The 24,428-nt window shown below is 51.3% G+C and overlaps 1 protein-coding gene across 11 annotated transcripts in view; it reads right to left on the reverse strand.

Annotated features, from left to right (window-relative positions):
• The window catches only part of LOC115458914 (ribonuclease H1-like), an 86,316-nt gene that overhangs the window by 30,319 nt on the left and 31,569 nt on the right, over positions 1 to 24,428 (reverse strand). For all 11 annotated transcript variants that reach the window (XM_030188763.1, XM_030188760.1, XM_030188769.1 and 8 more), the window contains 2 exons: positions 22,211 to 22,310; positions 6,679 to 6,733 (listed from right to left, as the gene is read on the reverse strand). In XM_030188763.1, the coding sequence (XP_030044623.1) occupies positions 6,679 to 6,733; positions 22,211 to 22,310 (155 nt within the window). The remainder of the gene's footprint in view (positions 1 to 6,678; positions 6,734 to 22,210; positions 22,311 to 24,428) is intronic.

The raw sequence follows: 24,428 nt of genomic DNA on the forward strand, positions 1-24,428 counted from the left end.
CCTTAGAGTTTGTTCCCTGTGAGTCCCACCTTCTTATGTCATTTCCTCTTTCCGCGATGGCAGGACTCTGAGGGAGCAAACTACAAGGGAAGGCTACAGACGGCAGGGCTTTCAAAGGAGCGACGGTTCGGAGAATCGGTGGGTGCCTGGGGGGGGGGGGGGGCAGGGGAGAGAGGAGAATCGCCACCATGGGTTTGTGTTGTGTGGCAATGACGGTCCGAGCAGGTGGGTTGTGCGTTTTTTTCAGACTGTTCATTGGGTTCCTTGTTCTTGTGACGTTGTGGACAGTGAGAGCCAATGAAACGCTGAATGACTTACGAACCCCTACACTGCCACAGTGCCACAGAGTCAGCTCCAGAACGTTGGAGGTGCTTTTTATTATTTAGGATGTTACTTAAGGACTATAACCTCAGGAATCGAGTGGAGGAGTGGCCTAGTGGTTAGGGTGGTGGACTTTGGTCCTGGGGAACTGAGTTCGATTCCCGGCACAGGCAGCTCCTTGTGACTCTGGGCAAGTCACTTAACCCTCCATTGCCCCATGTAAGCCGCATTGAGCCTGCCATGAGTGGGAAAGCGCGGGGTACAAATGTAATAAAAGAAAAAAAAAAAAAAAAAAGGACTATAACCTTCTAACTTTTAGGTATGAGCAACATGGTCTTTCTTTATCTATCATTTACTATCTTGCCATTACAACTTACTTTTTGGGATCTTTTGAATACCTGTAACCCAGATCTTGGATTCCATATTCTTACTATCTGCTGAGTTCATGCACTTTACTTGGATTGGTCACAGTCGGAAAGCATACTGGGCTCAAATGACCACTGGTCTGGCCTAGCAGGGTACTTGCTAGGCCAGTTTTGAATTTAAATGTGATTTCAACTAAATGTTCATTAATTTATGCACAAGTTAAAATTATGTATCATACCTGATAATTTTCTTTCCATTAATCATAGCAGATCAATCCATAGACTGGTGGGTTGTGTCCATCTACCAGCAGGTGGAGATAGAGAGCAATCTTTTGCCTCCCTATATGTGGTCATGTGCTGCCGGAAACTCCTCAGTATGTCGATATCAAAGCTCCATCCGCAGGACTCAGCACTTAGAGAATTACACCCACAAAGGGACACTCTGCCCAGCTCACCACTGCCGAAGCGGGGGAGGGGAATCCACGCCCGCCGACCCCCGGGGGGGGGGGGGGGGGGGGGGGGGGGGGGAACGGGGACTGGCTTATCCTGCTACCGCAACCGAGGGAGAAGCTGGCTGACCCTAACACCGCCGAAGCGGGAGGGATACAAAGCTACCCTACTGCCGCACGAAGCGGGAGGGAGCGCTGGCATAATTTAGATATCAATCCAGCCACCGTTGAAACGGGGGGAGAGGAAGCAGCAGCTCACTGTAACACAAATTAGTCCCAACTCAAGGAAAATCCAATTGGAGAACTTGAACACGAAGTCCTCCTGAACAGGAACTGAAGACTAAACTTGAACCTGAAATATAACCAGAACACAAACAATACAGATATCTGGGCGGGGCTATGGATTGATCTGCTATGATTAATGGAAAGAAAATTATCAGGTATGATACATAATTTTACCTTCCATATCATCATGCAGATCAATCCATAGACTGGTGGGATGTACCGAAGCAGTACTCACCCAGGGCGGGACATGGAAATCCCAGAACGCAACACTGAAGCTCCAAACTGGGCCTCGGCCCGAGCAGCCACATCCAAGCGGTAATGCCGTGAGAAGGTATGAGCCAACGCCCAAGTAGCCGCTCTGCAAATCTCTTCCAAGGAGACGGATCTGGACTCAGCCATCGAGGGCGCCTGTGCTCTAGTAGAGTGAGCCTTCAGATGAGTAGGCGGGACCTTCCCTGCAGCCACATAAGCTGCTGCAATCGTCTCCTTGACCCAACGTGCCACAGTAGACTTAGATGTCTACAGACCCCTAGGAGGGCCTGCGAACAGCACAAACAGGTGATCCGACTTCCGGAAATCATTGGTCACTTCCAAGTATCTGATGATGACTCGTCTAACATCCAGACATTTGAGAGCAGGGTACTCCTCTGGGTAATCCTCCCTATGGAAGGAGGGTAGACAAAGCTACTGTTTCACATGGAAGCGAGAAACAATCTTGGGCAGGAAGGAAGGCACTGGGCGAATTGACACTCCTGCCTCAGTGAACAGCAGGAACGGCTCTCTACACGAGAGCGCCTGGAGCTCGGAAACTCTTCTGGCCGAGGTGATAGCCACCAGGAAGACCGCTTTCAACGTCAGGTCCTTCAGGGATGCCCTCGCCAAGGGCTCAAAGGGCGGCTTCTGCAAGGCCAGAAGTACCAGATTGAGATTCCACGTAGGCACTATGGCGTGCAGAGGAGGGCGCAGGTGATTAACTCCCTTAAGAAAGCGCACCACATCTGGCTGCGAAGCCAGGTAAGCACCCTTCAGCCGACTCCTGAAGCAAGCTAGAGCCGCCACCTGGACCTTCAGCGAACTGAGCGACAGGCCTTTCTCCAGACCTTCTTGCAGGAACGCCAACACTGAAGATATTGGAGCAGTGAAGGGCGATAGGGAGCCTGCCTCACACCACAATGTAAAGGTACGCCAAACCCTGGCGTAAGTAGTGGAAGTAGAGCGCTTCCTCACTCTCAGCACAGTGGCGATGACTTTGTCCGAGAATCCTTTCTTCCTCAGCCGCTGCCACTCAAGAGCCAGCCCGTAAGACCAAATGGGGGAGGGATCCTCCATCACCATAGAACCCTGATGCAAGAGGCCCCACTCTGCTGGCAGCCGCAGAGGACTGTCCACTGAAAGCCTGATTAAGTCCGCATACCAAGGATGTCTGGGTCAGTCTGGACCCACCAGGATCACCCGGCCTGGGTGCTTCGCCACCCGGTCTAGAACCTGGCCCATCATGGGCCAGGGCGGGAACACGTAGAGAAGCTCCTGATCCAGCCACTGCTGGAGAAGGGCGTCGACTCCCAGAGATCGAGGGTCCCGTCCTCTGCTGAAGAACCTCGGCACTTGGCCGAGGACGCCATCAGATCCAGGCTCGGCCGGCCCCTGCGTTTCGTGATGTCCAAGAACGCCCGAGCAGACAGTTGCCACTCTCCGGGATCCAAGGTATGGTGACTGAGAAAGTCCGCCTCGGTATTCATGACTCCCGCAATGTGAGCCGCCGACAGCTGTTCCAGATTCGCTTCCGCCCATGGGCATAACTTCATGGCCTCCTTGGCTAGAGGGGCGCTCCTGGTACCTCCCTGCTGATAGACATAGGCCACAGCCGTGGCATTGTCCGACAGTACCCGTACGGGCCTCCGCACCAGTATCGTGAGAAACTCTAGAAGAGCCAACCGAATGGCTCGGAGTTCCAGGAGGTTGCTGGGCCACTTCGCCTCTGCAGGGGACCAGAGCCCCTGCGCCGTCCTTCCCAGGCAGTGGGCTCCCCAGCCCGTCATGCAGGCGTCCGTCGTGACGACAACCCACTCCGGGGTCGCAAGAGGCATTCCTGCGGACAGCTGGTCTGGCCTCAGCCACCAACTCAGCACTTTGCGCACCGTTGGATCCAAGGGAAGGCGAATCGCGTAATCCTCCGAAATCGGAGTCCAACACCGCAGCAGAGAGTGCTGAAGAGGTCTCATATGGGCCCTGGCCCAGGGCACTACTTCCATCGTAGCCGTCATGAAACCCAACAGCTGCACATAGTCCCACGCCCAAAGAGTAGAGGAGGCTAGGAACCGATCCACCTGGGCCCGAAGCTTGAGACTCCGGCTGTCTGGCAGGAACACTCTGCCCACTTGGGTGTCGAACCGTACACCCAGGTACTCCAGGGACTGAGTCGGGCGCAGCCAGCTTTTCTCCCAGTTGATGATCCATCCCAGGGAGCTCAGAAGAGCGATGACCCTGTCAGTAGCTCTCCCACACTCCGCATAGGAGGGGGCTCGGATCAGCCAGTCGTCCAGATAGGGATGGACCTGCACTCCTTCCTTGCGGAGATAAGCCACGATGACCACCATGACTTTGGAGAAGGTCCGCGGAGCTGTAGCCAACCCGAACGGGAGGGCCCTGAACTGGAAGTGCCGGCCCAGCACTGCGAAGCGCAGAAAGCGCTGATGAGGCGGCCAGATGGGAATGTGCAAGTAAGCTTCCTTGATGTCCAAGGACGCCAGGAATTCTCCTTTTTTTACCGCAGCTATCACGGAGCATAGAGTCTCCATTCTGAAGTGCCGTATTCTCAAGGCCCGATTGACTCCCTTGAGGTCAAGGATAGGCCGAGAAGAACCTTCTTTCTTTGGTACCACAAAGTAAATGGAGTAGCGTCCCTTGCCAAGTTGATCTACTGGCACCGGGACCACCGCGCCCAGGCGGATCAGATTGTCCAGAGTCTGCTGCACAGCCGCTGCTTTGAGAGGAGACTTGCAGGGAGAGTTCACGAACCAGTCTCTCAGGGGCCGGTAGAATTCCAACTTGTAGCCGTCTCTGATGACTTCCAGGACCCACGCGTCTGAAGTTACCCTGGTCCACTCGCCCAGAAATGAGGACAGCCTTCCTCCTATCTGCTCTGGGCCATGGACCAGGGCCCCGTCATTGGGTACGAGACCCTGGGGGAGGGCCGCAGGACGAATCTCCGGGATGGCGGTCTCTGCGAAAGGAATGCTGCTTGGGGGAAAAGTTCCGCTTGAAGGAGGAGGAGGAAGAGGAACCAGACTTGCTCGGGCGATACCGATGGGCTTCCTGAAAACGGCCCTTGGAGGAACCAGGGCGAGCACTACCGGCCCGTGCCCTGACCTCCGGCAACCTCTTGCCTTTGGATGTGCCAAGCTCCGTCACGATCTTGTCCAGCTCATCCCCAAAGAGCAGCTTGCCTTTAAAGGGCAACTTGGCTAGGCGAGATTTGGAGGCATGGTCCGCAGACCAGTGCTTAAGCCATAGCCACCGACGGGCAGAGACCGACTGAGCCATACCCTTAGCTGAGGCTCGCAAGACGTCATACAGCAAGTCTGCCAAATAGGCCAAGCCCGACTCCAGGGCCGGCCAATCCGCCCTCAAGGAAGGATCCGAGGGGGAGGCCCGCTGCAAAACTGTCAGGCATGCCCTGGCCACATAAGAGCCGCAAACCGAGGCCTGCAAACTCAGGGCGGCCGCCTCCAATCTCCTGTCCTGAAGGTCCTTCCACCAGCAGAGCCGTCTTCTTAGTCACCGCAGTGATTAAAGAGTCTACTGTGGGCCAGAGAAAGGCCTTCCATTCACCCTCCGGCAGAGGGTACAAACGGGCCATGGCCCTGGCCACTTTAAGGCTCGCTTCAGGGACATCCCATTGAGCCGAAATCAAGGTCTGCATGGCTTCATGAACGTGGAAGGTTCTAGGCAGGCACTTAGTGCCCAGCATAATAGCTGAGCCTGCCGAGGCTGAGAGAGGGCCTTCCTCCGGAGAGGAGATGTTTAAAATGCTCATAGCCTGCACTAACAGGTTGGGCAAATCCTCTGAGCGAAACAGCCGTGCTGCAAAGGGGTCATCCGCTCCCTCCGAGCGGGGATCAGCCTCCTCCAAAGAATCCCCCAAGGATCTTTGGGAAAAAACTCAGATACGCTGCCCTCATCTACATCCGAGAAGACAGAGTCCCCTAGGGTCTGGAGATCCACCCGTGGGCGTTTAACCATGGAAGCCTCATCCCCTTTGTCAGACAGGGGAAGCGGGGCATCGTTTTGCATAAGAAATGCCTGATGCAGCAATAAAACGAACTCAGAGGCAAAACCTCCCAGCCTGTGCACCTCTGCAGCCTGGGCAACAGCCCTACTCTCAACCTGCACGCCCAAGAGCGGGGGAGAGGCACGCTGCGCACTCAAAATGGTGTCCGCCGCGTCGCTCCGCGGAGCCGCACAGGAAGAATGGCGCTTCAAATTCGCCAACTTTTTACCGCCACCCAAGTCAAGGGCAGCCATCTTTTTAGAGTCTCCCAGCTCGAGGGCGGCCCAAGAAGAAGCCAGTCGAGCAGCGTGGCCGGCGAAAACCAGAAGGGCGGCCAACGGGGAATGGGCGCCTACGGCGGGAAAACCCGCCGTACCGGAGGACAAACCGGCGAACTCGCTCAACTCCAAAAAGCTCTGCCTCCGATCCCCTTTTTCCCCGCTAGGCGCGCACACACGGTCCGGGGAGCGTCTTTTCGCGCCCTTGCCCTCCGACGCCATTAGCCACGTGGAGAACGTTCGGGGAACCTCCTGCCCGCTCAAGAACGGTAAAATTACCTGCTTCACACTCCGAGCTGCAACGAATTGGATGTCCCAGTGAGCAGCTGCAAGGAAAGCTGTAGATTAAATAGCGCTTTCGTTTTTCTTAGGTTTTTTTTTTTTTTTTTCAACAGAGCCAGCGGGAGGTGGAAGAAAAGGAGGGACCTGGAACCATCAGGTTTGCACTTGCTCAAGAAGAGCCCTCAACCCCAGGTACTCAACAGAAACCTAAACAATTAGGCTTGGAGAACTAGCCAGAGCTGCTGCTGTGTGTGACCACCACCTGCTGAGACAGAGAACATACTGAGGAGTTTCCGGCAGCACATGACCACATATAGGGAGGCAAAAGATTGCTCTCTATTTCCACCTGCTGGTAGATGGACACAACCCACCAGTCTATGGATTGATCTGCATGATGATATGGAAAAGGTCTTAAGCATATTAATTACCTGTATTTCTGCTCTTTGGTTAGTCTGCCTTCCAGGGAGTGCATCACCTACATTTCTAGACAAAAATAAAATCATAATAAAAAGGTAAAGCTCTATTGTAATATATTTAAATAACAAATCAATACAAATCTTCAAGTGACCTAGCTGTTTCTTCCTGCTCCCTTGGGATTCCCATTTAAATCAAAAGCAGGGGTGGAAACTGGTATCCTGAATTTAAGTAGTCATTTACAATTACTCAGGGATTTTTTCCTCTATTTTAAATCCCCTCCCAACTTAAGAGTCATCGCACACAGTCCTCTGCTGGGAAGCCAGGAACTAAGGGCTTGATGCAGAAAGCCATTCGGTAGACCCACATGCCAAAAGCTGAGGGTACACTTTCTATCCCAAGATTAACAAAAAATATTCTGCAACGATGCAGTAAGCTAATGATATGTAAATTCAAGTGCACAAAACTACTGCAATAATCAAGGGAAGCTTGTCAGACATAAGCACACAAACATTCTGCAGTAAAGGGCACCTACAAGGTGTACATGTCCGAAGAAAACAAAAATACCAGCACGTATCGGTGCTTGAACCGGCATGTTGTTCTATGCACAAATATTAGTTTCGCAAAATCTTCTTGCACATTTAAATTTTTGCAAGGTTGATATTTATGTGCAATACAGCATTCTCGTTCATGTGCAGATGCACGCTGGCACTTTCATTTTTGTTTGGATGTATGCTCAGAATTGTTACTTCTTGTTATGACTTATAAAGTTACCAGCATTCGGTATGGTTGCAGGAAAAAAAAAAAGCCATTTAAATCCCCAAAACTAGTATGAAATCCTCTCAGCCAACCCTTCTACACTGTTTTGGACCTAGCAATAATTATCTCATGTTCTCCATGCATTAAAACCTACTGTTTACTTCTATGCATTGCAGAGAAGGAAAATTCTAGACCTAGTCTTTAGTGGAGCGCATAATCTGGTGCAGGAGATAATGGTGCTGGGGCTGCTTGATAACAGTGATCATAATATCATCAAATTTGATATTAGCTTTTAAGTAAGCATGCAAAGGAAATTCAATACGTCAGCGTTTAACTTTAAAAAAGGAGACTATGATAAAATAAGAACGGTGAAAAAAAAAAAAAGACCCTTAGAGGAGCGGCTTCGAGGGACAAAAATTTACATCAGGCATGGATGCTGTTCAAAAACACCATCCTGGAAGCCCAGGCCAAATATATTCCGCATATTAAAAAAGGAGGATGGAAGACCAAATGATAGCTGGCATGGTTAAAAAGTGAAGTGAAGGTAAAATTAGTTCTTACCTGATACATTTTCTTTCCATTAGTCCCAACAGATCAATCCAGAGACGAGTGGGTTATGTCCCTCTACCAGCAGATGGAGAGAGAGAGAGAACTTCAGAGGTTTACTATATGTGGACCTGTGCATCCATCTTATCCTCAGTATTGTCGATACCAAAGCAAAGGAGGAATACGAGTAAATCCAACATGGAAATCCCCTCCTGCTTCTATAAAGCCCATGCAGGTTCTTCCTCCACCGCTCCTGTGGGAGGGAAACATTTGAAATGGAAACTGCAGCCAGATAGTTGTCAGTGCTTTATATGCCTTATAAGGAATCTACAAAATCCAAATTCAACCAAGGGCAGGCCTCTGGATTGATCTGTTAGGACTAATGGAAAGAAAATTATCAGGTAAGAACTAATTTTGCCTTCCATAGTATCCCACAGATCAATCCAGAGATGAGTGGGATGTACCAAAGCAATCCCCAAGTAGGGTGGGATCTCAAAGGCAGAACCATTTCCGATGGATAACACTAGAGCTAGACTCCCGACATGGAGGCAGAAGAAAGACAAAACTTCCTTCCGGCCATGAGGATAAGTGGCCCCAACCGAAGACAGAAGCCAAGAGAGAGAGCAATCGCTGTAAAGGAGAAGGAGGCTGCAAATTGCAGAAGAAGCCTGGTATCCAGTGGCCAACAAAATTATCCTGGTCCACCAGAAGGAACCTTCCCTCACCTAGCGACAAAGCGAATTCCGGCAAGGACCAAGCGGTATAGGCAAATGAGAGAAAAAACTGAGTAACTACACCCCAAGGCAAGGTATTGTGGCTAAAGCTGCCGAACCGACTGATCAGCACCGGTAGAAGGCCTAGCACCCTGAAAGAAGCCCGGCTTGCCTGCCAGAGACAAAACCAGTCTCGACAACTAGCCCCCCAGAAGGCAGAGAAAAGCCACCGCCTGACCTCCCAAGAGTGGGTCAAGACTCACCAAGCAGGGCCAGAAAATAACCAGAGGTGGAGCCCAGGCGACCTCCTGGAATGAGGCCAGGCTCGCTCTCCAAAAGGAGAAACAATGCTCTACAGCGGAAGGGAGGCCTGATAGACAAAACCGGCTCCCGATGCAAAAGCAGCAGGGAGGTTGTGAGATTGCTAGAAAAGAAGGCAAGACCGAGAGACAGAGCCAACGGCCAGTTTGATGGAAGAGTCGGGATAAGACCCAACCCCCCCAAAATGGGCTCCGGAGACAGAGCATCTCCCAGGAAGCATAGCCAACCGTGACCTGCCGAAAAGGACAGGTACCACGTGGAATCGCCGAGCAAGGCTGAGAAAAGCCCAACTCCCCTAAAAAGAGAAGGGGTGCCATCTAAGAAAGAAAGAATGGTGAACCTCCGGGGGCTGCATAGAGCTTGCCCCTTTCTGAGACAAAGCCAAAGAAAGAGACAACCGCCAAGACAGAGTCCACCCTGATCTCCAAATTGGATCCATGACAGGCAGAGGGAAGAGTGGGCACCGAAAACACTAGAATAGTTGACAGTTTGGAATGGCCTAGCTCAACAGACTTAGCCAGAGGAGCCTCAACAGCCGAGAAAGCCATCCGGCCAAAAAAGAGCCAGCTCTAAAGCGTAACGGCAGCCAGGTATGGTTGCAGGTACATCCAGCAACGTTGCCAAGCACAAATGCAGAAGTAGGGTGTCAGCCACTGAAACAGCGCACGGGCCGCCTCCCAGAACCGGACAAAATTCTGTCTCCAGGGAAGGAGGGGAAACGCGAGACCAGGAAGGTGCACCACTAGGCCTAGAGCTAAGACCAACAGCCCTGGCGGAACAAATGGCTATCTCCCAAAAAGGAAGTTGGCTTGAACAGGTGACAGCTGAGTAGAGGAATCTCAACATCCAAGAACAGAGACGCCTCAATGTCCAGAGACCTACGAAGGGTCGCCGCTAGATCCCAAGCCAGGGATGACGTCCAAATACTTAGCAAGGACCAACTTCTTGAAGCCAAAGAAGGTTCCGCTTCCCGACACCGAGGAATGTCGCCTTCCCGAGACCCAACAAGGGTCCATATTCCGAGACCCAACAAGGGTAGAGCACCTGAGACCAAGCAGGGGAGCAAGTCCAAAGACAATGTCCAGAGCCCGAGCATAGGCACCTCCCAGGAACTGACCAGCCATGCCAAACAGACAGTTGCAGGGACTACATGAGGCCGAAGATGGTGTCAGGCTCAATGGAAGAAACAGGGCAAGGCCGAACGGCCCGAACCAGAGCAAGCCGCAGCTGGAGGTCTCAACTCTCAGAAACGGAGCAAGGCTCGAAGACCCAACAAAAGGCTCAAAGAGCATAGATGGGGTGAGGCTTGACATCCGGAGACGGGGCGAGGCCCAATGTCCTGAGATGGAGCAAGAAGGCTCAACTTCAGAAGACGGATCAAGGTCGCCTGACTGAGACGGGGCAAGATTCAACACCTTGAGCCGTAGCACAGCTCCACGTCTCGAAGCACAGCAAGGCTCAACCTACAGAAGCCGTGGGAGGCGCAACATCCAGAGACGGCCAAAAACAGAGCAAATCCCGACATCCACAGCCAGAGGATGATTCGAAAGCCAGAGACGGAAAATGGGTCTCTGGTCAAGCCAGAACAAGACTCAACGTGCAGACCAGAGACGTAGCAACTACCAAGGGACAGAAATGGGAACAGGCTGCAACCAGGCTCGACATCCAAAGATGGAGAAGAGGAAGACTTCCAAGATAAACCAAAACATGAAAACCGAAGGTCAACACTCTAGGAAGCAAGAATGGTGCCATGCCTGATCTCCACATGGATCAGGGCTCGTTGCCCCAACACTGAAATTCATAACCGAAATGGCACCAACGCAATCAAGAAAACGCTGGTATTGAAGAAACCATGAGGATGACACACACACACAGGGAACAAGGGTGCTAGTAACTCAGCCAGCAGAAAGGCAACCAGCATGCTACAAGGAATAATGCAGTCATAACAGAGCAAGCAAGGCCACCACAAAAGGGTGCCCTAGATATCAACTAGGATACCACTAAAAGGAAACGTCTGTAGAAATTCTGAAGCCCCAGATACCATCTAGCAACACTAGGAAAAAACACTACAGGGAAGCTGTAGTCCGACAAAGTCTGGCACGGTCTGGCCCTCCCCATAGAAAAAGGGGGGGGGGGGCTCCCAGCCTCATGATCTCAAGTTGCGGAGAACCACAGCCCCCGTAAGGCTATCAGTTACCATAAGAACGCTATAGGCCTGAGAAGACAATTGGGCCACCAGACCACCAACTGGAAACCGAAGAAGACATAAAACCAAAGGAGGCAAAGACCCCAGCTGAACTCCGAGTAAGAGAGGCTCTGGAGAGGCGCAAAGTCCAACCACAGGGAGAACAGGTAGTCCACTAAACACACCAAAAATCTACCACCTGCGTCCGAGAAGGCCGGACACTGGTCACCAACCCAGGATGGCCTGATCCAGACAAAGGCAAGGCAGAGAGCCTCGACAACACAAAGAAAGAGAACCCACTCAGAACTGGGTCAGCTCTAAGGGCAACCGTGCCGACCAGGGGCAGAGAAGTCCCAGAAGGGCTGGAATCCTCTGCCAACTAGCGGCACCGTCAAGACAACAAACCGTCTGGGGCACGAACCCATGAAGGAACATAGTGTAACTATCCCTCGCAGATAAATTCTCTCTGGCGCCCTGCTGCCAAAAAGGCACGAACAAGCAGAAGTCCGAAGAACTAAAGGCAGCTGAGGATAAACCAGGGACCCTATCAAAAGCAGTGATCAGAGGAGGGGCTAAGGAAGAGTCCCAGCAACCCCCACTGCGCCCCTGCATGAAACACCGGAGAAAGAAGCCTGACATGGCAGCAAGCAAAAGTCAGGGAGAGGCCAGAGCGCTGCACCATAGGCCAGCAGTGAAGAAGGCAGAAAGGCGCGGGACAGACGCAGCTACTGTCGGAGTGTGGTTTTTTTTTGTATAAACACCTGGTTCAGCCGACAGACTAATAACGTCTGATGGTCGCCAACTGCCCGACTAGAAAGCGAAGATACATACCTGTAGCCGGTATTCTCCGAGGACAGCAGGCTGATTGTTCTCACATGTGGTTCGGCGTCCACGGCAGCCCAGGAATGGCAAATTCTTGCACAGCAAAATTAAAAAAAAAGTTTTGCCACAGCATTATGGCACGTGAACCGCGCATGTGTGGACAACTTCCTGCCCGTCGCGTCAGCGTTCCCGCTCAGTTTAATCAAAAACCAAATAATAAACAAACAACTCCAAAGGGGAGGTGGGCGGGTTTGTGAGAACAATCAGCCTGCTGTCCTAGGAGAATACCTGCTACAGGTATGTATCTTCGCTTTCTCCAAGGACAAGCAGGTGGGGTATCCCTAGCAACCAGGCTCACAAAACAATGAACATTGGTCAATTGGGCCTTGCAATGGCAAGGGCATAACATAGATTGACCTTAAACGATAACCAACTGAGTGTGCAGCCTGGAACAGAACAAAAATGGGTCTAGGGGGGTGGAGTTGGATTTTAAACCCCGAACAGATTTTGCAGCACCGACTGCCCAAACCAACTGTCGCATCAGGTATCCTGCTGAAGGCAGTAGTGAGATATAAACGTGTGGACTAATGACCACGTTGCACCTTTGCAAATCTCTTCAATGGAGGCTGACTTTAAGTGAGCCACTGATGCAGACATGGCTCTAACATTATGAGCCGTGACATGGCCCTCCAGAGTCAGCCCAGCTTGGGCGTAAGTGAAGGAAATGCAATCTGCTAGCCAATTGGAGATTGTGCGTTTTCCGATGGCGACTCCCCTCCTGTTGGGATCAAAACAACTGGGCGGACTGTCTAAAGGGCTTTGTCCGCTCCACGTAAAAGGCCAATGCTCTCTTGCAGTCCAAAGTGTGCAAACTGCTTTCGCCAGGGCGGGTATGAGGATGGGGAAAGAATGTTGGCAAGACAACTGACTGGTTCAGATGGAACTCAGACACCACCCTTGGTGGGAACTTAGGGTGCATTCGGAGGACTACTCTGTTGTGATGAAACTTGATATAAGGTGCATGCACTACCAAGGCCTGAAGCACACTGACTCTACAAGCTGAAGTAACAGCCACCAAGAAAACAACCTTCCAGGTCAAGTACTTCAGATGGCAGGAATTCAGTGGCTCAAAAGGAGCTTTCATCAGCTGGGTGAGAACAATGTTGAGATCCCATGACACTGGTGGAGGTTTGACAGGGGGCTATAACAAAAACAAACCTCTCATGAAGCAAACAATTAAAGGCTGTCCAGAGATAGGCTTACCCTCTACACGGCAGTGATAAGCACTAATCGCACTAAGGTGAACTCTTACGGAGTTATTCTTGAGACCAGACTCTGACAAGTGTAGAAGGTATTCAAGCAGGGTCTGTATAGGACAAGGAAGAGGATCTAGGGCCTTGCTGTCACACCAGACGGCAACCCGCCTCCACTTGCAAAAGTAACACTTCTTTGTGAAATCTATTCTAGAAACAAGCAAGACTCGGGAGACCCAAGGAGGTGAATTCTAAGCTCCCAACATCCAAGCCGTGAGAGCCAGAGACTGGAGGTTGGGATGTAGAAGTGACCCCTAGTTCTGAATGATGAGGGTTGGAAAACAGTCCAATCTCCACGGTTCTTCGGAGGACAACTCCAGAAGAAGAGGGAACCAGATTTGACACGGCCAGAAGGGTGCGACCAGAATCATAGTTCCGCAGTCTTGCTTGAGTTTCAGCAGAGTCTTCCCTACTAGAGGTATGGGAGGATATGCATACAGAAGGCCTGTCCCCCAATGTAGGAGAAAGGCAACTGACGCTAGTCTGTCGTGGGCCTGAAGTCTGGAACAGAACTGAGGGACCTTGTGATTGATCTGAGTGGCAAAGAGATCCACAGAGGGGGTGCCTCACGCTCGGAAGACCTTGCGGACTACGCCCATGTTCAGGAACCACTCGTGAGGTTGCATAATCCCGCTCAACCTGTCGGCCAGACTGTTTACACCTGCCAGATAACTGGCTTGGAGAAACATGCCGTGACGACAAGCCCAAAGCCACATCTGGATGGCTTCCTGACACAGAGGGTGAGATCCAGTGCCCCCCTGCTTGTTGGTGTAAAACATGGCAACCTCATCGTCCTTCTGAATTAAGATCACTTGGTTGGACAGCCAATCTCTGAAAGCCTTTAGAGCATTCCAGATCGCTCTTAATTCCAGGAGGTTGATCTGCAGACCTCTTTCCTGAAAGGACCAGGCACCCTGAGCGTGAAGCCCATCTTCAGTATCGGACAAGATATCCCTCAGAGCAGTCCGAAACTGAGCCTGCCTCGACGCCGAAGAACGACATCCTCGATGGCAGTGCTGAGAAGTTGACATCCGCCTGGACTCCGGTGAAGCTTCCTCCACCGATGTCAAAGGAGAGTCGACCTGGATGGCAGCTGACATCGAAGTCGCAGACAGCACTGAGGTCGGAGACCTCACCACAAGCAAAAGGCCAGATGCTGCTGCAGCAGACTGTACGGAAGGCGCAAGCACCCCCGACACCGAAGCAGACTGGCGCAGCAACCCTTCCAGAAGCTCTGGAAGCAGGGCCTTGATGCGCTTGTCGAGAGCCGCCGTCGGACAAGGCTACGGGGTTGGTAAAGGAGCCGGTGGCAGAATCTGTCGAGGCTCGGGAGCAGGTACCGGGCTGCTAGACCGATGCATCGGCACATCCTTAATAGAGGGAGAGCGATCCTCTCGGCGCAGATGCTTCTCGGGTGCCGAATCTCTCGACGCCCCAGAGCTCCTGGCACCGTGTGTCGAACGATAATAATGACGGTGCTTCTTCTCCCGTCATCGAGACTCCTCGGTACCGATGAGGAAGACGTGGAATCCTCACGTCTCCTCGGGGTCGGGCATAACAGGAGGCTTCGAGACAGGTGGAGACCCACTTGATGCCTCACTGCTCCCAGCACCCATTCCCTTCGCTCCCGACGTCGATGCATCCTCGATGTCGATGGCGCCGACCTTGGTACCGATCTCGAAGGACCGGACCAAGCTCCAAAAAGCTTCTCGAGACGCTTGGGTCTGTTTCTTCATGCGAAGACACAGACTGCAAGTGTCTGGGCTACGGTCGGGCTCAAGGCACTGGATACACAAAGCATGGGTATATCCGAGATGGTCCGGTTGCACAGAGTACAACGTTTGAAGCCGCTGGGCGTCTTCGATGACATGCATGGAAAAACGGCTTCGGCGAAATTAAACGATGCGATCGTGCTAAAAAAGTAAAAGCACAAAAGGGGAAAATCCCGGCCGTATTGAAAAGAAAGAAAATGGCCAAAACTAAGACAAAATACCGGTTAAAAAAAAAAAAAAAAAAGAAGAACGAACAACAATAAAAGAAATGAAATATAAACGAATCGTCAAAAGACTCTTTCATGGGCCAGCGAAGCGAACAGGGATAAACCTCTTCACCTCACTGTGGACAAGAAAAAACTGAGTGGGAACGCTCATGCGACGGGCGGGAAGTCGTCTGCGCATGCTTGGCGCGCCAGAAGGCTCTAGCAAAACTTTTTTTTAAAATTTTGCTGTGCCAGAATTTTCCGTTCCTGGGCCACCGTGGACGCCGACCCACATGTGAGAACAAGCAGCCTGCTTGTCCTCGGAGAAAGAGAGTTGCTCTTCCGTTCCAGAGACAAAATTCCCCAAGAATCTGAGAAGGGCTGTTAGGAAGGCAGCTGCTCACCAAAACGCGCGGGAACAATGAGTTAACCTCGACCTAACCCTGCCATCGAAGCAAACAGACGAGGGCAGACCTGGCACCCGCAGCTGAAGAAGACTAAGCTGCTGTAGTTCCACATGAAAAGCCGGCTGAAACTGCGGGATGCTTCTGTCACAAGAGAGAAGCAGCCTGATCCAGAAGAGGAATGGAGTGCGGAAATAAAGCGAAGCCCGCCACAAACTACCGCCGCTGAAACAAGGGAACCGCTACAAAGCCCCAAAAATGTGAAAAACCATCAGAGTTCGACCGGAGGGAAAGCCATACAGCATGTGCCTCCACAGACAGGAAAGCTAACAGCAGCAGAAAACGAGAGCCCCACCCAAGAAATAGAAAATTATACCAAACCTTACGGGAATGAAGTAGTCCAACGCAGAACAGACAAATTCCCAGCCAAGAGAGGTGCTTTTTTTTTTTTTTTTTTTTTTTTAAGAGGGCAGGAGAACACCAGACCCCTGAAGTGGACAGGGGGGTTGGAGGGACCTGGCACCACCAAGTGTACCCCAACAGGTTATCACAGCAACGCCAGCCCACAACCCCCAGCTCAACTAAACCTGAGGGAATTGGCTAGGAGCCAGCACCAAACCAGAGCTGCACAGGATATGTCCATCCACCTGCTGAGATAGAGAGAATACCGAGGCTAAGATGGATGTACAGGTCCACATATAGTAAACCTCTGAAGTTCTCTCTCTCTCCATCTGCTGGTAGAGGGACATAACCCACTCGTCTCTGGATTGATCTGTGGGATGCTATGGAAGGTGAAATTAGGCCTTACCTGCTAATTTTCTTTCCTCTAGATCCTCCAAGACCGTTCAAGATGCTTGGGTATGCACTCCTACCAGCAGAGGGAGACTGAGAACACTAAAACTTCTTATATGAGTAGCCTGTGCAGACCTTCTACTAACCAGTAAAACAGTAACAAAGCAGAGGAACAAAACACCTCCACCTAAACAAAACCACTGAATCCACACTCAGATCTCCTCCCCTTAAGACGGGGGAATTCAACTGCAGATGGGCACAAACGGTACCACAAACTGCCCTTAGTAAAACTCCAGGACCCAAATCACAGGAGCTACTAAAAATATCAGCAACTGAAGTCTGTCCGATACACTGGGTGGGCTCTTGAACGGTCTGGAGGATCTAGAGGAAAGAAAATTAGCAGGTAAGACCTAATTTCACCTTCCTCAGCAATCCCCCAGACCGTTCAAGACGCTTGGGACGTACCAAAACAGTAAACACATCTAAGGGTGGGACCTGCGAAGCCCCGAGGACAGGACTGCAGCTCCAAAACTGGCATCCTCCCTTGCCTGTGCATCCACTCTGTAATGTTTGACAAAAGAATGCAGGGAGGACCACACCGCCGCTCTACAAATGTCCACCGGTGGAACAAAACTACTCTCTGCCCAAGAAGCCGCCATCCCCCTAGTGGAATGTGCCTTGAGCCCCACCGGCACCGTACGGCCATGCAATATGTAAGCCGAAGAGATGGCATCCTTCAACCACCAAGCTATAGATGCCTTAGAAGCAGCCGCTCCCTTCTTGGGCCCCCCATGAAGGACAAATAACCTGTCTGAAGACCTGAATTCCTCCAACCTACGCAAGTAAACCTTCAACACTCTGCGCACATCCAATTTCGCCAAACGACGCTGAGAAGCATCCCCCATCCGGTCCCCCAAGACTGATAATGAAATCACCTGATTGACATGAAAGGAGGATACCACCTTAGGCAAAAACGAAGGGACTGGACGCAGCAAAACCTTTTCCTTAGAAAACCACAGAAACGGAGGCCTACATGAAAGAGCCTGAAGTTCCGAAATCCTGCAAGCCGACGATATAGCTACCAAAAAGACCACCTTTATAGTAAGGTCTTTTATCGAACAAGGCTCAAAAGGAGAACCCGCCAAAGAGTCAAGAACGATATTAAGATCCCACTGAGGAACTACCGGCCGCTGAGGAGGACGAAGCAACTTCACCCCCCTCATCAAACAGACCACATCCGGGGAAGATGCAATCGACCTGCCCTGCACCTTACCCCGAAAAAAACACGCCAAAGCAGCCAGCTGCACCTTCAAAGATGACAATGAAAGGCCCTTCTCAAAACCATCCTGCAAGAAATCTAAAATGCACGACACAGAAGCTGTCGAAAGGACACACACATCTTCAAATATGCGCCACACACGCACATAGGTCAAAGACGTCGAACGTTTGCGAGACTGCAGCATCGTCTGAATCACCTGAGAAGAAAACCCTTTCCTTCTCAACCGTTCTCTCAAGGACCACACTAAGAGAGAACCGAGCCGGATCCGGCATGACAATTGGACCCTGACACAACAGCACCGAGCCCCCCAGCCGCAGAGGATCGCCTTCTACCAGGCGCATCAGATCCCCGAACCACGGCCGACGCGGCCAATTCGGAGCCACCAACAACACCGGACCCGCATGACATTCTACCTTCTGTAGGACTCGACCTATCAAGGGCCACGGGGGAAACACGTACAGCAACACCCGTTGAGGCCACAGAAGAACCAACGCATCGATCCCTTCCGCTCGTGGATCCCGACGCCGACTGAAATACCGAGGAATCTGAGCATTCTGTGCCGACGCCATGAGATCCACTACTGGCATTCCCCACTTTAGAACTATCTGGTTGAACACCGACCGGTGCAGAGACCATTCTCCGGGGTCCAACATGTGTCTGCTTAGAAAATCCGTGTTCACGTTGTCCACCCCGGCCACGTGCGCCACCAAAATCTGCACTAGATGCCTTTCCGCCCAACTCATGAGCAGAGCTGTCTCGATTGCCAACCACGGACTCTTTGTACCGCCCTGCCGGTTGACATACGCTACCGCTGTCGCGTTGTCGGACATGACTCTTACCGCCTTTCCGACCACACTTGAGCGAGCGAAATGCCACCAGAGCTAGCCGAATCGCCCTTGTCTCCAACCGGTTGATAGACCACTGAGCTTCCTCCGTCGACCACCGCCCTTGCGCGGACCGACCGAGACACTGAGCTCCCCAGCCCAGCAGACTGGCATCCATTACCAGAATCACCCACTGAGGAGGTTCCAACGGCATGCCCTTTTTCAGATGGGCCGAGCACATCCACCACTGGAGACTGCGCCGAGGAGCCCCCCTCAATGGCAACCGCAACTCCAAACTGTGCACCTGGGAAGACCACCGGGCCAACAGAGCCGACTGAAGCTGATGCATATGCGCCCTGGCCCATGGTACTACCTCTATTGTCGCTGCCATGAGGCCCGGAACCCGAAGGTACATTCGAACCGTCGGACTCTGAACGGACATTAACAGCCGGACCTGCTGCTGAAGAGAGGCGATCCGAGAATCCGGCAGAAAAACAAGACCCACTGCCGTGTCGAACTGCACTCCCAGTACTCCAGACTCTGCGATGGGATCAACTGACCTTTGACTACATTCACTACCCATCTGAGCGATTCCAGAAACGCGACCACCTGAGTCGTCGCCGCAATACTGTGAGCCCGAGACTTCACCCAGATCAGTCGTCCAGATACGGATGCACCAGAATTCCCTGCCTCCGCAAAGCCGCTGCTACCACCACCATTATCTTGGAGAAGGTGCGTGGAGCCGTTGCCAGACCAAAAGGCAGAGCACAGAACTGAAAGTGCCTCCCTAAAACAGCAAAACGAAGAAAACGCTGATGGGCTTCTTGAATCGGCACATGCAGATACACTTCCGTGAAAGCCAGTGACATGAGAAATTCTCCCTAACAGCCACTATGACCGAGCGCAGAGTCTCCATGCGGAAGGATGGCACCTTGAGCGCCCCATTGACCCTCTTGAGATCTAAAATGGGTCGAAACTGGTCCTCCTTCCTCGGCACTACAAAGTAAATGGAACAACCACCCATTCCCTGCTTGTGCCGAGAACGGGTACCACAGCTCCCAACTGGATTAAGCGACCCAGAGTCTCTTGAATAGCCTTTAACTTGACTCGAGAGTGACAAGGAGAGGGAAGAAACAGATCCGGCAGCGGGTGCTCGAACTCGAGCGCATAACCGTCGCGAACGACCTCCAGCACCCACTGATCTGAAGTAATTTGGGTCCACCCCTAATAAAACAGATGAAGTCGCGCCCCGACCTTCACCAGAGGCTGGACCCGCACACCTTCATAAGGAGGACTTATTATCATTTCCGGTACCTCCAGAGGAGTCCCAACCTCCTCGACGACCCCCTCGAAAGGACTGCGTCCGCTGGAAAAACCGGCTTTTAGAAGGAGATACAAATGTGCCTGGCCTGTACCGCCTCGTGTCCTTAAACCGACCTCTAGCCGAACCCCCTCGACTAGCTGACTTAGGCCGTAACTCCGGCAACCGTGAGAGCTTGGTATCCTCAAGACCACTCATCAGTTTATCCAAGTCCTCTGCAAACAACATAGAACCTTTGAAAGGTAGAGAACACAACTTTGCTTTAGAGGCCGCATCTGCCACCCAGCCCCTAAGCCAAAGAGCCCTGCGAGCCGTCACCGCCAGAGCCATATTCTTAGCCGAAGCCCTTAGCAAATCATAAAGGGTGTCCGCCAAAAACGAAAATCCCATCTCCAATTTGGCCAGCTCCTGAATCAAACCAGTCCTATCTAACGCAGGCTCATCCAAGAGCTTCTCCGCCCAACGGAAACAAGCTCTGGCTACCAAGCCCCCACACACAGAGGCTTGCAAGGCCAAAGCAGACAAATCAAAGCTGCGCTTCAGAAAGGACTCTAGCTTCCTATCCTGACGATCCCGTAAGGCTGTAACCTTAGTAACCGCCGTAACCACCTCATCCACAGTAGGTGGTTTCAGCAGGGCCAAATCTTCCGGAGGCAAGGGATACAGCCACGCCATAGCCCTAGACACCTTACAAGCAGCCTCCGGCACAGACCATTCCTGAAAAACCATGTCTCTAATGTCTGAATTCATGGGAAAGGAACGGGAGGCTCTCTGAATCCCCTTAACCAAGGGATCTACCTGGGGTCCCTCCGCAGAGGGAGTGGTCGCGGAGCAAACTTCAAAGTAGAGATCACCTGATCAATGAGCTCTAACAACTCCTCCTTATGAAAAATGTGAACCACTGAAGAATCTTCCCCAGCCTTAGCCCATCCTGATCCTCAGACTCATCTAAGAGATCCTCCTCTCCTGGGTCACTCCAAACCTCCGACCCAGGCAGAGAAAGTATCTCCATAGGCTCCGAAATATCAACCCGCGGGCACTTAACTCCCACTGAGCTAGCAGCCTCCGGGGAACAAACAGCCTGAGAGGGGCCAGTTCTCCAGGCATTATACAGAGACCAAACCCCCCCCCCCCCCGACGCTGCTGAAGCCCCAACAACACTTCCCGCAGTCTCCGCGACGGACCCCCCCCCCTTGCTCCCGCGGCGGCAGGTCCATCGTGTGATCCGCGGCTAAACTAGGTGCGCTTCTCGCCACACGGGTCCCCCGGTGCCAGTATGGAATGCGCAGCCAAAAGGGCCGCGCTTCCCACTAAAAATGTCTCCGTCGAGGCTGACCCGGGACGCGCAGCCAAAATGGCCGCGTTTCCCGCAAAAAACGGTTCCGCTGTTGCCGGGCCGGAATGTGCGTTCAAATCCCCGCCCAACACCTCCGCCGACTCAGGGGAAAGCACAGGGGGCAAAAGCGCTGACAACGTAGGCTCCCCACAAAATTTACATTGGCCATCTTTCACTTCAACGCCATGCTTCGCACAAAACCGACACCTCGCCGGCTTAGACATAATGGCCGCAAACACAATAAAAACAAAACAGTTGCTTTGTGCTCTGACAGACTAATAGGCAAAACCGCCTAAGGCAAGAACGCCCTTGAAGACGTTTCATCTCTGGACTGCCACAAAAACAGCCAAAATAGCCGCCTTTTAAAAACATTTTTTTATTTTATTATTTTTTTAAACCTCGTTGCTGATGCCTAAACGCCTCAAGGGTACAGAACGAGGTCTGTAGCCGAGGTCAAGCAGTCCTCCAGAGGAAGAGCACAGGGGGAGGGACCCGGCCACCCGGGTGTGACACCCCACAGGGAATAAGGAGTCCCTTGGGGCTTACACCCTGTAATAGAGATCCAAGTTCTCTAACATTTACAACCCCAACCTAGAAACCCCAAACGGGCCTACCAGACTGAGTACACTGCACAGGCTGCACACATCTACCCTCTGCTGAGACTGAGAAAATAGTGGTTAGTAGAAGGTCTGCACAGGCTACTTGTATAAGAAGTTTTAGTGTTCTCAGTCTCCCTCTGATGGTAGGAGTGCATAACCCAAGCGTCTTGAACGGTCTGGAGGATTGCTGAGGAACAGAGTGCTTACAAACATTTTCCAAACATGTATATTCTAAGCCTATTTTATAAAACAAGTTTTACATGTGGAAAATCCCTTGTAAAATTACTCTATGTATTACTTTGGCAATGCACACAAAAATTACTATGCCAGTAAAGGCATCCAAATCTAACTTACAGTGGATGGCCTGGTCCCCAGTATACACCTATTCCAGCACGTGCCTTACTCCGGCCATTGCTTGCACAGCAGCCATCTGTGTACACAACTGCCGAGTCTCCTACAAAGTGAGAGAGATTTCAGAAAGTTTTTTACTGAATGCATTCAAAACCAACATCATAGATATTGGAAAATGTGTTCTTTTCCCTATGTACTTCCTCATCCGGAATAAAATCTCTCCTCTTCTCAACAGATATTTTAATCCCCCAATACAATCTATGAAAAACAGGGCCAGAGCTTCCCCATCACTCCAATACACCATGACCACTGAAATTCGAGATACAGTGAACACTGTAATTGAGTTAGTCAAACATAAGAGTTACAAAAAAAACAAGGGGGTGGTGGTGGGGAGGGAGGAAAGAGATGGAAATGACATCAGAGCCCAAGTCAGATGGACTGGTATGGAGCTCCATGCTGGGGCTGAAAAAATTATCAATCCTATTACCCTACCCAAGGGAGGAGATAATTGGTGAAGCAGGCAGCAGAAAAAAGGGGGAAGTGAGAGGAGCAGACCCATGTCTCTTACACGCCGTCGAGCAACGGTCTTGAAGAAAATTTGCATACGACCCAAGACCCAGATGTACAAAACTTAACCAGACAGCAACGTGCTTTTTCTACTTGGTTCTAGACAGTTTATCAAGCATGGTGTTCAGTGAGACATGCACAAAAGGGTTCTGCAGGCTCTTTTCCTGTCACGGTAACAGCCAATGAGAATTGTATGCAAATTTATTTTAATTTACTTTAAAGTGCTAATTACTATTCAAATGTGCATTCCAAGGGATGCACAGCAACCTTTAGGATAAAATTTTTTACAGGTGGTCAGGAATTGTAACTGCATGACTGCTGCTTCTTGGCAGTGCAGTCAACTCTTTGTGGTGCATATATGTGATGATCTTCGGCAGCCAGTTCCTGCTGAGGAAGGGCACTGATGCCAGGCACAAGAGATAGTTGTAGTCAGACTGCAGCTCCATGCTGCTGCTGGGCAGAGGGAGAGCAAATCTCTCCAGAACTTGGGCTCACTGCCATTGTTGCTTTGTAGAGCTTCCTGTGAAAAGCGCTTGTGCTGCTGATAAGCTTGGGAAAAAAAAAAGCCACACATGGCTTTCATACACACAACTTGTATGCGTTTATGAAAGCCGACGTAGTAGCATGTGCTGCTCTGAGCTTAGCAATTGGCTGTTCTACACATGCTCAGCTGACCAACTGGCTTCCCTTCTACCAAGCTGCTCACTGATTTTGCGAGCAGCTCATTTGCATCTGTTTTTTTTTTGGCGGGGGGTGGGGGGTGCAATCGCTCGCTATTTCCACCTCGGTAATTTTTACCAAGGTGGAAACAGCGGTCGGTGCTTCACAGGGACTTTGGTGCATCTGCCTCTAAAGCATAATACGCATGACTCCTAAAACAGTGGCGAGCACTGCAGCGGATGGAGACAAAATGAAGAGAGATGCCTGCCAAAAAGAAAATCAGCGATGCTGGAGCAGATGTGGTGATCATGAAAGATGAGCTGCGAGTGTGGTTTCAGGAGCTCAAAGATAAAATTGCAGAAATACAGAGAACTACTAGAAGCAATGCTGGACCTCGAGGCAGATGTGGCTGAGCTGAACCAATGGTTGGATAAGGTGGAAGAAAAAGTGGAGAAATATAAGGAAGATTATGAGAATGGTGCATAAACAGAGGCGGAGGAGTGCAAAGACCAAATTATGGGCAAGCTGGAAGATCTTGAGAATAGAATCTGCAGAAACAACTTAAAGGATCAGCAGATGCCTGTGATCAGTGAATGAGACGACTGTATGGACGCAGAGCATAAAGTCTGTGAGAAAGTGCTAGACTTAGGCGAAACAAATGGTGTACCCTGCATTGGGGAAAGGGATAGGCAGGGTTGTCCGATATTATTAACTGCTTGCATAACTATAGTGTCAAAGAAATAATAGCCAATAGAATTCAGGCCTTGAGCGCTTTTGACTGGGAGGGACATAAAATTGCAGTCTATTCTGATTTGGCATAACATGACACTATAAAAAATGAAGGGACTTTAAGGAAGTAGCCATGAAACTAATGCAGCAGCAAACAGGAGAGATGGAAAACAATACATTGAGGAGAGATAACTGAAGGTGGCACATCCAGCAGTGAATAAGGAAGAATTCAGGTGAAAAGCGTGGATCCGGCCATCAGCTGAGT

The sequence above is a fragment of the Microcaecilia unicolor genome, unplaced genomic scaffold (assembly GCF_901765095.1).
Source record: "Microcaecilia unicolor unplaced genomic scaffold, aMicUni1.1, whole genome shotgun sequence".
NCBI lineage: Eukaryota > Metazoa > Chordata > Amphibia > Gymnophiona > Siphonopidae > Microcaecilia > Microcaecilia unicolor.